We start from the raw sequence: 14569 nt of genomic DNA, 5'->3' as shown, positions 1-14569 counted from the left end.
GAAAAATAAAAACTGTGCTGGTCCCCAGCTCAGAGATTGCCACCTATCCACATCCTTCCTGATCTCTCCGTGTGCATGCATGTATGCATCTTTTTAATAAAATGAGATATTAGACACGTTTTTCTACAATCTGCTTATTTCCATCACTGATCCTCCTTCAGAAAGAGGAGTAGGCAGGGGTGAGGCAGTATAGGAAGGTGAGGCCGGGCACACAGACTGGCTGGCCATCAGGGGAGCAGGTCCTGCCCTGTCCCCCACCCCCCACCAGCTGTGATACAGTGCTTTTGCTGGGGGTGGGGAAGGAGAGGAGTATGCTAATCTGGAGAGGAGCAAAGTAAACCAGGGAATCAGAATTTCTAAACAGTTCCCCAATAACAGATTGGCAGTTAAGTTGGGGAAGTTCCCCTCCAGCAGCTTTATAGGGATTCTTTTTCCATTTCGGTATGCGAGTTGGGATTAAACACTGCAGGCAGTCTTCTGAGCAACCTGTGGCCTAGCGCTGCTAAACTGCTTAACTCAGGGATGTGTGTGGGTTTTGGAGGGAAATTGTGGTCAAACTGAAATTCCCAATATGACTGTACAAGAGTTAGAAGCCCTCCTTGGAAAGCCCAAGGAGAACCCATCCATCCTGGCAGGAAGAATAAAGCTGGGGCTTAAAACACTTTATTCAATACCAAGCAAGCAGCTCATTTCAGCCACAATGGGGAGAAGAAGCTACAGAAACTAGACTGAAAAAGAAAGAAGGAAAGAAGAGTAGCATCACATTTCCCTTACCAAGGAGGCATATCTAAAGGGAGAAGTGATGATATTTGTATACGCATGAAAAAACTACTTGGCCAGGCCCTCTGTTAATTACTAATTCCACGGTTAAGTGTGCAGCTCACATGAAAATATTTCTTTCTGGCTATGTGTCTGACTTCCCAGCACGCAGATCACATCTATGGGAACTGGAAAGAAGCGCCAGGAGAAACCCATCTAGAGAGGTCACTGTGGGGGGAAAAAAATAAGGAATACAGTCTTTGTATCAGCGAGGAAAAAGGGTGATCCCAAGTGTGCGTGTGTGCGTGCGTGTGTGTATGTATATTTAAATAGAGTAGACACCAGTTATTTAGACGGTTGTTCAATTCTCAAGAAGCTGCAGTTAGAAGAAAAGGAAGTGGTGTGAACTTTTCACCTTTTATCTGAATTCTCTGAAGACTTCTGTAGGATTTCAACATTCTTAAAGCAAAACAAAATACTAGCAGTTAGTGATTGGAGCATGCTTTTTCCTTTGGGATCCACTTGGCCTCTGCAAGAATAGCATAAATAGCACATAGCCTTGCCCTCTTCTTCTTAAAAAAAAAAAAATCCCCACCCATGGTTATTTGGGAGTGACAAATCTCTGGGTGGCCCATAAACTCAGAGGACAGGCATAAACCCTTCTATATCTTCACTTCTTACAACAATTTGATTCCTATCAAGTCAAGAAGAAATCATGACATCCAAGTCAGCTCTCAGGTAGTCTTGTAAGATAAGTGAGGGAGAGGAAGAACCAGAGATAGAGGAGGTTCATCTATAATGAACCCTGTGAGAGCGCATCTGTGATTGAAACTTGCCGATTTCTGCTCTGAAGGTGTGCACCCTATACTCTCGTGAACTCATCTATGGAAAAGGATGCAGAGCTTCTGGGCGGGGGAGCGCGGGGGCAGGTCACAGGTGAGGTGAACTGATTTCTCCAGTGTCACAGAGGAAACTGAGATGCAGATCTTTTCTCCCCAGAAGACCTGGATCCCTGTGTTCCATCGTCAGATTCAACTGTCTTGACTGCCTGGCTGCTTTGGTTCAGGAACTAGTCCAAAGTTGGAAGGGTTCTACTTTTTTCCCTTGCTAGGAACCAGGGTGATCATACCTGGATCTCAGGAACACTGTTTTACTCACTGGGTATCTTGGGTGGGTCAAGGGTGAGAAGACAAATGAAAAATGAGAGATTCCTTTTCTAGTAAGGAGAGCAGAAACTGCCTGAAAGAAAGAAAAGGAAATAGGAACAGAATTATGAAGAACTTCCAATCAAAATAATTTCTGCTTTGTGAACCAATTAGGACTTATTTTTAGCTCCAGCCAACCTGCCTTCCCCTGACCTGAAGCAAACTGCCAGGGTAAGCAACTACTACTCAATTTATTTGTTTTGTTTTTTTTTTTTTTTTTGTTTTTTTTTTTTTTTTATTTATGATAGTCACAGAGAGAGAGAGAGAGGCAGAGACACAGGCAGAGGGAGAAGCAGGCTCCATGCACCGGGAGCCCGACGTGGGATTCGATCCGGGGTCTCCAGGATCGCGCCCTGGGCCAAAGGCAGGCGCCAAACCGCTGCGCCACCCAGGGATCCCTACTACTCAATTTAATATCAATACCAACTCATACAAAATACCTAGTCTTTGACAGAATTTGACTGACCCCATTTTGTTGCTTTCCCCCTACACCGATGATTTCAAAAACCAAAAGAAAAATATTTTTATATCTCCTTTGAGCTTCTCATGTCCATATTCACATCCATAAGTGTTCATTCAGAATTAGCTTTATAAAACTCCCAAAGTAATCTATTAGAAGAGTCATTAGTGGGTGCCACACCACTGGAAGAAATATTGTGGGGAACAGAACATTTTAACTAATGCCAAAGTATCACCCCATAAACCACTTATTAAAAGAATAATGTGGGATCCCTGGGTGGCGCAACGGTTTGGCGCCTGCCTTTGGCCCAGGGCGCGATCCTGGAGACCCGGGATCGAATCCCATGTCGGGCTCCCGGTGCATGGAGCCTGCTTCTCCCTCTGCCTGTGTCTCTGCCTCTCTCTCTCTCTCTCTGTGTGTGTGACTATCATAAATAATAAATAAAAATTAAAAAAAATAAATAAAAGAATAATGTATTTTTACAGTGGGGAGTCTGGTGGCCACCACCTCAAGTGATCATTTAGCCATTACTAGTAATGGATGCTCTGACCTTATATGCCTCCTAAAGTGATATAAAGTATACAACTTCACCCATGAAATGTTTTTGCTAAAAGTATTTTACCTGAATCAAATCAGGCCCTAGGACCTAACTTTCCATTTGCAGGAAAGAGAGAGGATAGAGGAACAAGTTCATTGCCACCATGAAAAAACAGAAAAAATCCAGAATGTGAGATAACTAGAAGGCAGAACTGGTCCACATTTTTCAAAGTCACTCAAAACCAAAAATCAAAAACATGAGTGGGAGAGGAATTCTAGATAAACTCTTTAAAAAAACAAGTACGAATTTTTTTCTTATTCTTTTTTCTTTTCTTTTTTTTTTTTTAACCAAATAAGAATCTTGACTGGATTCTGGCCCAAAGACAAAACAAAGGGCGCCTGGCTGACTCAATTGGTAGAGCATGGGACTCTTGATTTCAAGGTTGTAAGTTCCAGCCTCATGTTGGGTATAGAGATTACTTAAAAAATTAAAAAAAAAAAAAAAAAAAGAAGAGCAATCAGAGGTGAAATTTGAAAATGGACTGGATACTAGATATACAGGATTATAGATAATCTCTTTAAGGGTAATAATGATATCGTGATTACATAGAAGAATGGCCTTATTCTCAGGAGATGCCACTGCAGTTAAGGGCAAAACGTGTCATATTTACAACTTATTTTCAGACAGTTCAAAACAAACACATACAGATGTACATATAAATCTAGACACACAGATGTAATACACAGGAGAGAAGAGAGATTTGACAATTGTAGCAAAAATTTTCAGTGAGCCTAGGTGAAAGATAAGTGGGTGAACATTGTGCTTATAACTTTTCTGTAGGTTTGAAATTCTTCCAAAATAAAGTCGGGGAGGAGGGGAAGAACTGGCTTAATTTGGGAAAACGGAAATTCAGTTCACTCCTCAGCAAGGATCTAAACCCTTCAGCATTTCCATCTTGGCAGGCTGTAGTCAAATTCAATTGGGTCACTGCTCTGGACTTCTAATTTGGGGAACGGGAAGGTGGGCAAGAAGAAACGAAACACTGAATGAGGCTTAATCTGTAGCAAGGAATTGAAAGATGTAAATCATACAAAGTAGAATAAAGATACTGAGTGAAGGAGGCAATGTTAAATTAAGAAAGGTCACATCATCCCAGGAGCAAGGCCAAGACTGTGGGCAGAATGAAGGGGCTCCTACTGGTCCAGAAACACAGCTGGAATTGGACAGAACCTCGGCTATGCCCAGCAATGTTAGTGCTGGGCATCCACCTGCCATTATTGCTCCTCCACGGGAACATTGAAACCAGGGAGATCTTATGGGAGGATAAAAATGGCTGACAGGAAGGTAGGTATGGAATGGGAATGGCAAAAAAGATTTAGAATTTATCAGTCTTCTTCTATGTGGATGCAAAAATGAAGGGAAGTCAACAGACTTGAGTGAGAATAGGAAAGAGTCCAGCTAGGTGAAAGGAAGACCTTGCTCATCACAGTTGGAGGAGGAAGACTATGGAGTCTGCCCCTGAACAGCTCTGAGAAGAGAGAATTACATGCCCCCAGACATCTCAGGAGTTCCCCCCAGCCCCCCTCTCCCTGGAAGGCAGGGAAGTACAGCAGAGGAGTCTGAGCCTGACTAGTTCTAGAATTCCCCAACTATTAAAGGGTAAATAAGAGATGGCACTGACCAATTCAGCTAAATGGAAAGCTCAGAGCCCATGCTATTATCTGGGGCGAGAGAAGTTAAGGGGGAAGCGGGGAAGGCGCACATTCAAAGAGAGATTTGCCTTACCTAGCCTGATCAGACAGCTGTGCTCCGGGCTCCCAGACCAAGCAAGAGGGTATAAACAGCACTCAATTTACCTGTGGCTAGCCACAGGCAGAAAGTCTGATCACATGACGAGGCAAGCCAACATCAGAGCTCAGAGGGCAGGTTTGCTCACTGGCTACACCTCACTAGGTTGGAACCTGTCAGGCTCATTTTGCTTGGGGCTGAAGAGTGGGGAGGGGGGCTCCTAAGAAGCAATTGCTCAATTATTCAGGACCAGGAAGTTCCGGTCACAGGATTTGCTTTGCCTTCAGGGTCTGAAATCCTACTAGGGTCACTCTGCCCGTCCCTGGCAGCCTCACAAAACTGCATGGACCACACCGTTCCACTTGCAGAAAGTCTTCTCTGGTTACCTCCATCTCCTTCTGCAAGTTCTACTGTGTCCCCAGCTGCAAAGGGGAGATACCCAAGAGTCCACTATATCCCACCCAGTGGTTCCCCCCCTGGACTCTGACATCTTGGACCTAATCCAGCCTGACCCCAAGTCCCAGGCAAATTCCCAGGTTGTTGCCCTACCGGTGGAAAAACCCCAAAGTGTGCTGGGCAACATTCCAGGGCAACCCCTGTGCTGCAGCTTTTGTCTTGCCAGTTGTTCGGATCTCCTAAGGGAGGCTCAAAGGTTAAGCAGTGCCTCCAGGGTAAACCTAGTCTGAAAAGCAAGATCAGATGGCCCCTCCAGAAACAGCCTTGAAAGGTATAATATTGGGAAGATTTTCTCTACCATCAGTGTATGCCCGAGACCACTGATGACTTCAGAGCAGAAGGACACTTGTCAGGTCACCTCGCTACATGTGCTTCCAGAGGCAGAGATGGACAGGGCAACACACAGCACTGGTGATCAACCACCACCCCCACCCCACCCCCGAAGAGCTTTGTGTCTGCTCTTAGAATCAAGGTCTAGTGTCTTCTTTTATAAGTCAGGCAAAGAAAAGGCTTAGCTTCCTGAAATAAAGGAGAATTTGATCCAGGAAAATAGTTTGGGATGTTAATTACCAAGACATTCTATCTATACATCTAAGAATTGAAACACAAAGGCTCCATTACTGCTGTCTTAAGGAGACCCTTTGGCCATTTGCACACCTCCATGCTGCACACAACCCAACAGGAATCGGGGCGGGCGGCAGCTTTTCCTCATCCTCCTACATCTTGTTCTGACCAGGGATGTCATTCACCCAGCACTTATTTTGGGGTAGGACAGAGCCAAGAAGAATCAGAGAATAGCGGGGATAACTATAACTGCCTAAAGACCAGCAATCTAAGTATATATAAGCTGGGGTAATAATATAGTAAATGTTCACAGGTCTATTTCACATAACTGGCTGGAGGCCATGAAAAAAAAATCTTTTGATGCCAACTTAACCTCAATCTCATGGCTCTAGGGTGGCTGCCAGGAGGCCCTGCAGATAAAGGACACATGCTAAAACTAAAGATTTTCAAAACTGTTCTATGTTATGAAGTGGAGTATATCTCATTCAATTATCCTAATTCTGGAAGCTGCCGGGGGTGGAGGGAGAATACAGGAAATAATCAGTAAGCAAAACAGTCAGGAATGATTCTAGTGCCTTCAAGGAGCACAGAGGGATGTAGAGTATGTGGTTTGGTGTTAGAGGAGCCAGGAAGCAAACAGCAGTGTCTGAACCTCTCCCTCCACCTGGCTCCCTAAGATGATCAGATGTACCCCACCTTGGGCCCTGTGGTTGGCAGGTTCTCACTGATGGACAGTGAGCCCCCAATTTGTGTACAGAGTTGTAATTCCTGTCCACTTGGTCAGACATGCTGCACCAAACCACACAAATGTCCTCCCTTGGGCTCCTATGCCTTCACAAACCGACTAGGGTGCACAGCTGAGAAAGCTGTCTGGCCCAGGCCCATGCTCTGGCATTGCTCTCCATGCTGAAGCCGACTGCTTTTACCCTCAGATCTCTGACATAAAAACTCGAAGTAGAATTACTCCACGGCTCCGGCACAAGAATTACTCCATGGCTTCTGATCTCAGGCTCTTTAAGAAACATAAACAGTTAAGAGCAGAGAAAGAATGTTTCTTAGAAAAAGTAAGCAGTTGTCCCGAGAAGGTACCTGGACATCCTGAGTGTGCTCAGTGCACTTGAGCAGACTGCAGCAACCCCACGGAGCCCCTGCTAGGGGCATGGACAGGGCGTGGGCACACCGCAGCAGGCACCTGATCATTCCTGGAATCTGATGCCCACATTGTCCAGCTCAGGTAGTAAGGACAAGCCGCAGTCTAGTCTCCTGAGTGGCCTACTACAGTGGTCAATACTTAGGCCCACATCCTGCCCCGGGCCCAGTATGCTTTGTGAATTCAGGTCACTTGACTTCTCTGGGCTTCAGTTTTGCTGTCTGTTAAATGGGGAGAATAAGAGATGTTGTAAGATGAAGAAAACTTCCACTCTCAAGAACTCCTGGTACCGTCAAATTAGTCTAGCATGTACTCATTTTTTTTACTTTTTATTTGGAAGTAATTTCAAACTTACAGATACAAGTAGAACAAGAGCAGTGCATACAACATCCGTATAACCTTCAGCCATGTTCTCCTTCAGGGAAACATTTGCCCCACCTGCTTTGTCATTTGCTTTCTTTCACATGTACTTTTTCACACATTTGCACACACACACATGCTTACACTCAGCACCTACATGCTCAAGACTCACACACACTCAGATAAAACACTGTTGGGTTTTTGTACGCTTGTTCTGCTCGAAAACAGGGATGTATAGGAGGGTGAGAGGTTCGAGATGAAATGAAAACAAGAGGGCCTTGCTACTTGGTGATGGCTCCATTGCTCTTCTCTCCCCTCCCTGCAGCCAAGGCGGACAGCTAGTACTCAGGGGCCCTGGCTTAGGGACGAACCATTACATGGACAGGGACCAGAAAAAGTACCTGATACAGAAGAAGAGGCTGTGTACTCTTTTCTTTAAACAACAAAAACCACACAAAAAAACAACAAAGCATTATTATGGATATAGCTTTATTATACAGAATTATTTTTTAGAATGTTCATTATAAGGAGATTTTATCTTATGAAGTTGAGAAGTAACAGGCAAAGAAAGGTTGCACATAAGTATATGGTTATCAGGACATTCAAGAATTCCATACAAAATCTGGTTTTGTAAGAGGTAAGGGGATAAGACCTGCCCTGCCCTCTCAGGAGGGCTAGGTAACCTCCATGAAGCAGGCTGGGCAATTCATGACACCAAGTCCCTAGATGGAGCTTTCTCCTGAAGTCAAGTCCCTGCTATTCTCCTTTACTGGGCGCACACTTGTCTCATAAAGGCACTATCATGTATTGCAATGACACCACTCCCACTTAACCTAAAGCCAGAAGAAGGGAACATACTCAAATAGAGCACAGGGATGGTTTGCACCAGGAGTTCCCTACATGGAAGACTAAGTTGTCATTGTGACGTAATGCCACCTGAACCTACGCCCCATCAGAAGAATGCACCACCCACATCTATTCCCAAGTGCTCCTCGGGGTTTCATGTAGTCACACATAAGAAAGACACCCTCTTTCCTGTAAGCTCCATCTTAGAAGTGTCTCCCTGACACAGCCCCAAGCTCAGTTACTATGACCATGACCCCACAAGAACAAGAAAAGCCTGCCTGCCTCCTAGGCCTAACTGTCCCTGGTTAGCTTCTCATGCTACATGGAAATCGCTTATCTCAAACCAGTTGGAGACACCCAAAAGCCACACAAGTATCACACATTTAATGGAATAGCCATCACCTTCCAAATAGCCACACCAAGTGAATAATCACTTATGGGGTGCTGAAGGAACAAGAGACTTCTTTCCAGCCCACTTTCCTTTCCAATTCACTTTGGGCCAACTGAACATATGAATGTTTGCTCCTGGAATACAGGCATACAAGCAGAAGGGAAACGCAGGCTGGGCGTGTGCTAGGCAGGCAGCAGAGAGGATGCCAACTTGCAAGGAAATTCACAATGGACTCACCACACACATGTAGGAAGAACCCTGGGATCAGGAGCAAAACGGCTTTAAAGTCACATGGTCTTGGGCAAGTCACTTCCTTTCCGGGCCTCATTTAACTTATCTGCGAAAACAAGTCAATGCCACCTGCACCTGCAGGACTATCATGAGGATGAATGGGAAACATTCTAGAGTACTGACCAGGAGCAACAAGGAGCTAAATGAACGGAACACACGGTTAAAACTAGAGCCATCTAGACACTCAACTTCCATGAAAAATACAAAAATTGATTTGAGATTCCCAGACTCTTCCACAGAAGCAGCTGTTTTTGCCTTCTCGTGTGAACACAGAACTACCCAGGACTGCAGTTCCAGTGAGACAGTCCAGCGACTGCTCTGGGCAGTAGGAAGTGCACACACCACATGGGTGTGACTTGCCCCACCTTCTTCCCAATCTTAGCATCAGGCTATGTCATGCTGCAAAAGCTCTCTGGCTCCATCCCCTCCGTCTCGCCAAATGCCATCCAGCTCCACCCTCAACCCCAGTTTGTCTGTCATATCTGATGGGTATGAGTTACAAAGACAATCCCCAAATGGAGGCCGTGCAGCAGGTTTTCAGCCAACTTGCAGGTGTGGGGCAGGGAGCGCACGTGTTATCAGCGGTGGTTCTCTCAAAGCCATGTGGGCGATCAAACACGCACCTAGCACAGAAAACTCATACAGGGACAGCAGTGTGGGGTAGGGAAAAGGAGAAGGGAGGGCAAGGTAAAAGATGCTGTCTTTGTTTCCTCTCAATTGCAATTTTACTCTGTTCAAAGTTACCCACAGCTGGGCAGATTTATAAAATCATTTGCCTAAGCCACCAGGTCCATGGTTGACAACTTGAACAGCTGGGGAACATGGGCTCCATGGATGACAGTGTATGTGGCCAGGGTGTGGGGAATGAGACAGAGCATTTCTTGGTAGCATTTCCCAACTCGTGGCAGGGTTGGGGGGAGAAGGAGAACAAGATGGTGCCTGGCTTGGGAGAGGGGGCTTCCAGCCTGATCACACCTCTAGGTGAAGCCTGAAGCACCCCCAGTCTAGAAAAGTCACTGATTCAGATTTGATTTTTCTGCCATTATAGCACTATGAGGAATTTGGTGTAAATCTACCTGGAGTGAAAGGATACCCACTACTCCTCTCAGTTTCCTTGGCCTGTCACCCATATCTGCTTCTAAGCCTAAAAGCCAAGTAGTCTGACTTTTTTGTTTGTTTGTTTAACAAAAGCCTAACAAAATCCTAAATGTTGGCTGTTTCCATGGATCAACCTGGTAACTAACTGCCCAAGCTCACCCTCTGGCTTTAAGCGAGAGGAAGGGAACCTACAGGCCTAGCAATGACATCCATGGAAATGCCACGTCTTTGCCACCAGCTGGGCTTCAAGCCCAATGACCAGGATGAATAGGAGACCAGTGATTTAAAGAGAGAGAGAACACTAACACTTCAGCGGGGGAGGGGGGTAGGTTGCCTTGGAAGTAGCTGCAGAGAGGTATTATAAAGGGGGCACAGTGTGTGGGGACCAGAAGTGGGAAAAACCATTTCAAGTGAGCCTGGGGGAAGTGTGGCTCACTCTCCCCACCCTGGCTGCCTTTCCAGCAACTCAATCCAACAAGTATTTATTGAGCACGACACTCCCCATCTGCCCTGGCCCTCCCTCTGCAAAAACACTCAAATCTGTTCAAGCTGCAGGGTGAGTTCCATTGCACTTGAACTTGAAACATGAGGTGCCTACCTTTTAAAAAGGCAGGCACACAATTTGCAGCATGGAGCTGAAGGGGCTAAACACATCTGAGAAAGTGAAGATACACAGCTGACCAGACAGGGCCATGCCAATGCCACTTTTGAAAGGGAAGGGAAAAGAGAAGAGCAAAACCTTAATTTAAGCTTAGGAAGAATGATACATTGGCCAATTAAAAAAAAAAAAAAAAAAAAGCTTACAGCAAACATCCCTGTTAATTCTCCAATGTTCCTTTATTCTATGCCTCCTCCCATTTGATTTTATATTTTATTCTCTTGTGGACGAGTTAGACATTGCTTTTAAGAATCCTATGTTTAATCCTACCTTTCCCTCTTAAGGAGGTGAGACCTCAGTGCTCCCCTACATGGTTTCATTGAGGATCAGATGACAGGGGATTCAGGTGACAGGGCTGGGGACAGACTAGACCTATGCTTATTAGCATAGTTCTCTCCACCTTGAAAAGCCACCCTCCATTCACGAGATAGGGAGCTGAGGGTCTGAGAAGACGCATCCCAGACTTGCAGTTCTGCCCTGCCAAATAACTATCCACCCTCTAAGGAGCCACGTTCAGGCACCCTCAGAGAAAACTTCATCATCCCTGATCACAGGCCTGCTGCTTCAGATCAACCAAAGCCCTCAGAGGAATCTTCCCAGGCCTCCCCCAACCTCCACCCCTTTTTATTAGGGAGTTGGAAACAGAAACTGCTCATGTGCAGGCAGTGCTGAGCCCAAGGCACTCCATCCACCCCCAGTGTCAGCTGGCTGGGGCTCATGAGCAGGGCAGGGTAGGTGTCCAGAGCCCCAACTTCAGTTCCAGGTTCCCCAAGGGCTGGAGCTAAGAGATTCCCCGTTATGAAATACTTTGATAGCATTCTCTTAAATTCATTAAAGTCACCCTTGATTGGCTGTGGTTTTCTGACACAGTAAAAGTCAACTGAGGCTTATTCGGGCCTGAGGATAAACATTTAAATGACTCCAAGCTGAGCATGCAGCTTTGTAGTGACCCTGAGAAAAAAATCATGGGGGAGAAGAGCAAAGTGCCAGGAAGAGTTTTCAAAACCAGGAGGTTTGGTGGGGACCCAGAGCTGAAGGCCTGAGTGTGGGCAGCCAGCTGTAGAGAAACTCCCTCCATCCAGCTGTTCCCAAGAACAACGGCCCCTTCACAAGCTCTACACCGCTGGAGAGGAACTGGAGCACAGATAATTTATAACTTCGAATATAATCCAAAACTCTTTTCTCTCGGAGATCAGGATTTGGTTTTGACCTAACAATGTGAATAGATTCGGCTTGTGTTTGGTTAATTCATAACCCTGCAAACCAAATAATGGAGCCCTCTATGAAGACTCAACTCAGCCCTCAGCCCGAGGGTGGGAGGGGGAGGCATAGGGAGACGACACACACGCAGGTTTGGCCAGATTTCTTACTCATCTTTTGTCTGCTTCCACTCTCCCTGGCTCCTCTTCTATCCACTTCCAGGTGGGGCAAAACGTATTAACCCATGAAGAGATTGTCCACTCGCACTCAATTAAATGCTAGTGGGCACCCACCTTCACTCTGAACTGGGAAGGAAATGCAAGGTTTCCCTCCCAATCCCTTGAAAGGGCTCCAAACTGCCTGTAGAATAAGAGTAAGCCCAGGCAAGACTAGGAAAGCACTGGAGCTAGTGTCAAATAGTTTGATTAAATGTGATAGTGTAAGATTTCAAAACCAGACCTGCCTCCAGAACATGTCACATCCTAAAGTGTGAAATCTTATGGCACAAAGGCTCTATGGGAGAGGTATAAAAATCCAGAGGATGATGCTTGATTTCTTTTTTTTTTTTTTTTTTTTTTTTTTAAGTAATCTCTACACCCAACATGGGGCTTGAACTCACAGCCTAGAGATCAAGAGTTGCGTGCTCTCCCAACTGAGCCAGCCAGGCACCCCAAGGACGTTTGATTTCTTACAGTTTCAACATGATCGAGGAATACACAGTAATGTACAGAACTGTTGAATAATTATGTGGTACAACTGAAACTAATATAACACTGTATGTTAATTACACTTTAATTAAAAAGAGAACAAGATCAAGAATAGTGTGGCCTTGCTGCCCATCACACCATTCAGTTCTAAACTAGCCAAAAATATAAATAAAGCATTCTCTGCCATTAAAGCCCACCAACCACTTTGGCAACACTCACATGGCCACCATAACTGGAAGTTTTGCGATCCTGCCCCCAATTTTTTGGAGATATAACTATATTTGGAACCAGAGAGAATGATGTTCTCTTACCACCACACCCACTTTTGTTCTCACCCCTCCTCCGCTGACCTCAAATGGTTTAAAATATCCTAGCTCTAGGTTACATGAGTGGAGAACTTCCCATATATATATAATCCTTTGCTATCCAAAACATGAAAGAACATGTGGACCCACACTCCTTTGGCCCGGAAATTTCAAGGATGTGGTCACTGGTGGTAACATTTAAGATGGACTTCAGCAGTGCATTTTGGGGACCATGTGCCTGGCACAAGCAAAGCTGTCAAAAGCAAATTGGCAACATCAGGCTAAGCAGTGTTTAATGCTTCCCAAACAGAAGCTGCCTCAATCACAGAGTTTTCAAAAATGATTGTAGCTCTTAAAAGGATTTTAACTGCCCTACCCTGGCTTCATTACAGCAAGATGGCTCCTTGGCGTTGAGAAGTTGGACTGCTCCTGGCACCAGGGTCCAGGGGGACCATGATTTAATGAGGACTTTTTTTCAAGGTCTCTAAAATAAGGGACCTCCTTTATGTGGTTCCAGACCTATCTAAACACCCATCCCCCAAGAACTAAGTTTTCAAACCATTGCAAGGAAAGAAGTTTAATAATTACCAATAGCATTGTTAATAACAATGCTGCCTTATATTCACTAAAACAGCTATCCTGGAGAAACGAATTTATGTATGAAATAAACCTATCCTATGTCCCTGTGGGGAAGCTAGTATTTTAAGGCAGCCACAACTACTGCCAGCTGTCAGTGATCTGTTTGAAAAAATAAAAGGTAGCGAGAAAAATCCCAAACAGGGGATAAACCTAAAGCCATTTCCAACTGATTTGAGATGTGTTCACTGCAGTTGTGGGTGGTTTGGGAGGGGGCTTAAGGGGAGGGGATGCATATTTGCCTAACAGTCAAGCTTTTATGTAAATCCAAATTAGTTTGTGTCTACTGAACACATGCCACCTGACAACGGCCCGCCGGGGTGGGGGCAGGGAGGGGGGGCACCTCCACTCACATGTGCTGATCTTCCACAAATACTGAGAACTGCCTGGAAGCTGATGACCCCCCTCTTTTTTTTCACCTAAAACATGAGTGGGGATATAGGCTTGTTACTTTTCTTTACCCTGTTAGAATGTTCTGAGGAGATGTACACCACATGCATTAAAACTGATCTTTATACAGGAATAATGAATGGTAAGGAACGTTGTTTAAGACAAGGAAGGGTAGGCTAACTTTTCCTGTAAAGTGCCATGTTAGTAGATATTTTAAGCTTTGTGGGCCTCACAGTCTCTATTACAACTACTCAACTCTGTTACCGTAGTGCAAAAGCAGCCAGATAATACTAAATGAAGGAGCATGGCTGTGTTCCAATAAAACTTTATTTACAAAAGCAGGGAGAGGCCTAGATTTGGCCTGCAGGACATAATTGCCACCCCTTGGTTTAAGAAGGTTCTAGTGGGGGATCCCTGGGTGGCGCAGCGGTTTGGCGCCTGCCTTTGGCCCAGGGCGCGATCCTGGAGACCCGGGATCGAATCCCACGTCGGGCTCCCGGTGCATGGAGCCTGCTTCTCCCTCTGCCTGTGTCTCTGCCTCTCTCTCTCTCTCACTGTGTGCCTATCATGAATAAATAAAAATTAAAAAAAAAAAAAAAAAAAAAAAAAGAAGGTTCTAGTGGACAGAGGAGGTACAGAGGCAACATGTGGCTCCCCCCAGCACCCAGCTGACCCCAGTGGGTCTGGTCCACTAGAGGGGAATCTGTAAAGTTGTATTAAACATTATCTTCAAAAAAAAAATAATAATAATAAAAATAAACATTATC

The 14569-nt window shown here is 45.2% G+C and overlaps 1 protein-coding gene across 3 annotated transcripts in view; it reads right to left on the bottom strand.

Moving 5' to 3' along the window:
• The window catches only part of FAM117A (family with sequence similarity 117 member A), a 43100-nt gene that overhangs the window by 25165 nt on the left and 3366 nt on the right, over positions 1-14569 (bottom strand). Inside the window, exon 1 of one of the 3 annotated variants that reach the window (XM_077852823.1) lies at positions 1175-1218. The exons of 1 other annotated variant lie outside the window; for it this stretch is intronic. In XM_077852823.1, coding sequence (XP_077708949.1) covers positions 1175-1217 — 43 coding nt within the window. In that variant the 5' untranslated portion in view covers position 1218. Of the gene's footprint in view, positions 1-884; positions 988-1174; positions 1219-14569 lie in introns of those variants that run through there. One more of the 3 variants, XM_077852822.1, reaches the window with a different exon arrangement.

Source organism: Canis aureus, chromosome 16 (genome assembly GCF_053574225.1).
Source record: "Canis aureus isolate CA01 chromosome 16, VMU_Caureus_v.1.0, whole genome shotgun sequence".
Taxonomy (NCBI): Eukaryota; Metazoa; Chordata; class Mammalia; order Carnivora; family Canidae; genus Canis; species Canis aureus.
This window is presented reverse-complemented; position numbering and strand designations above follow the sequence as displayed.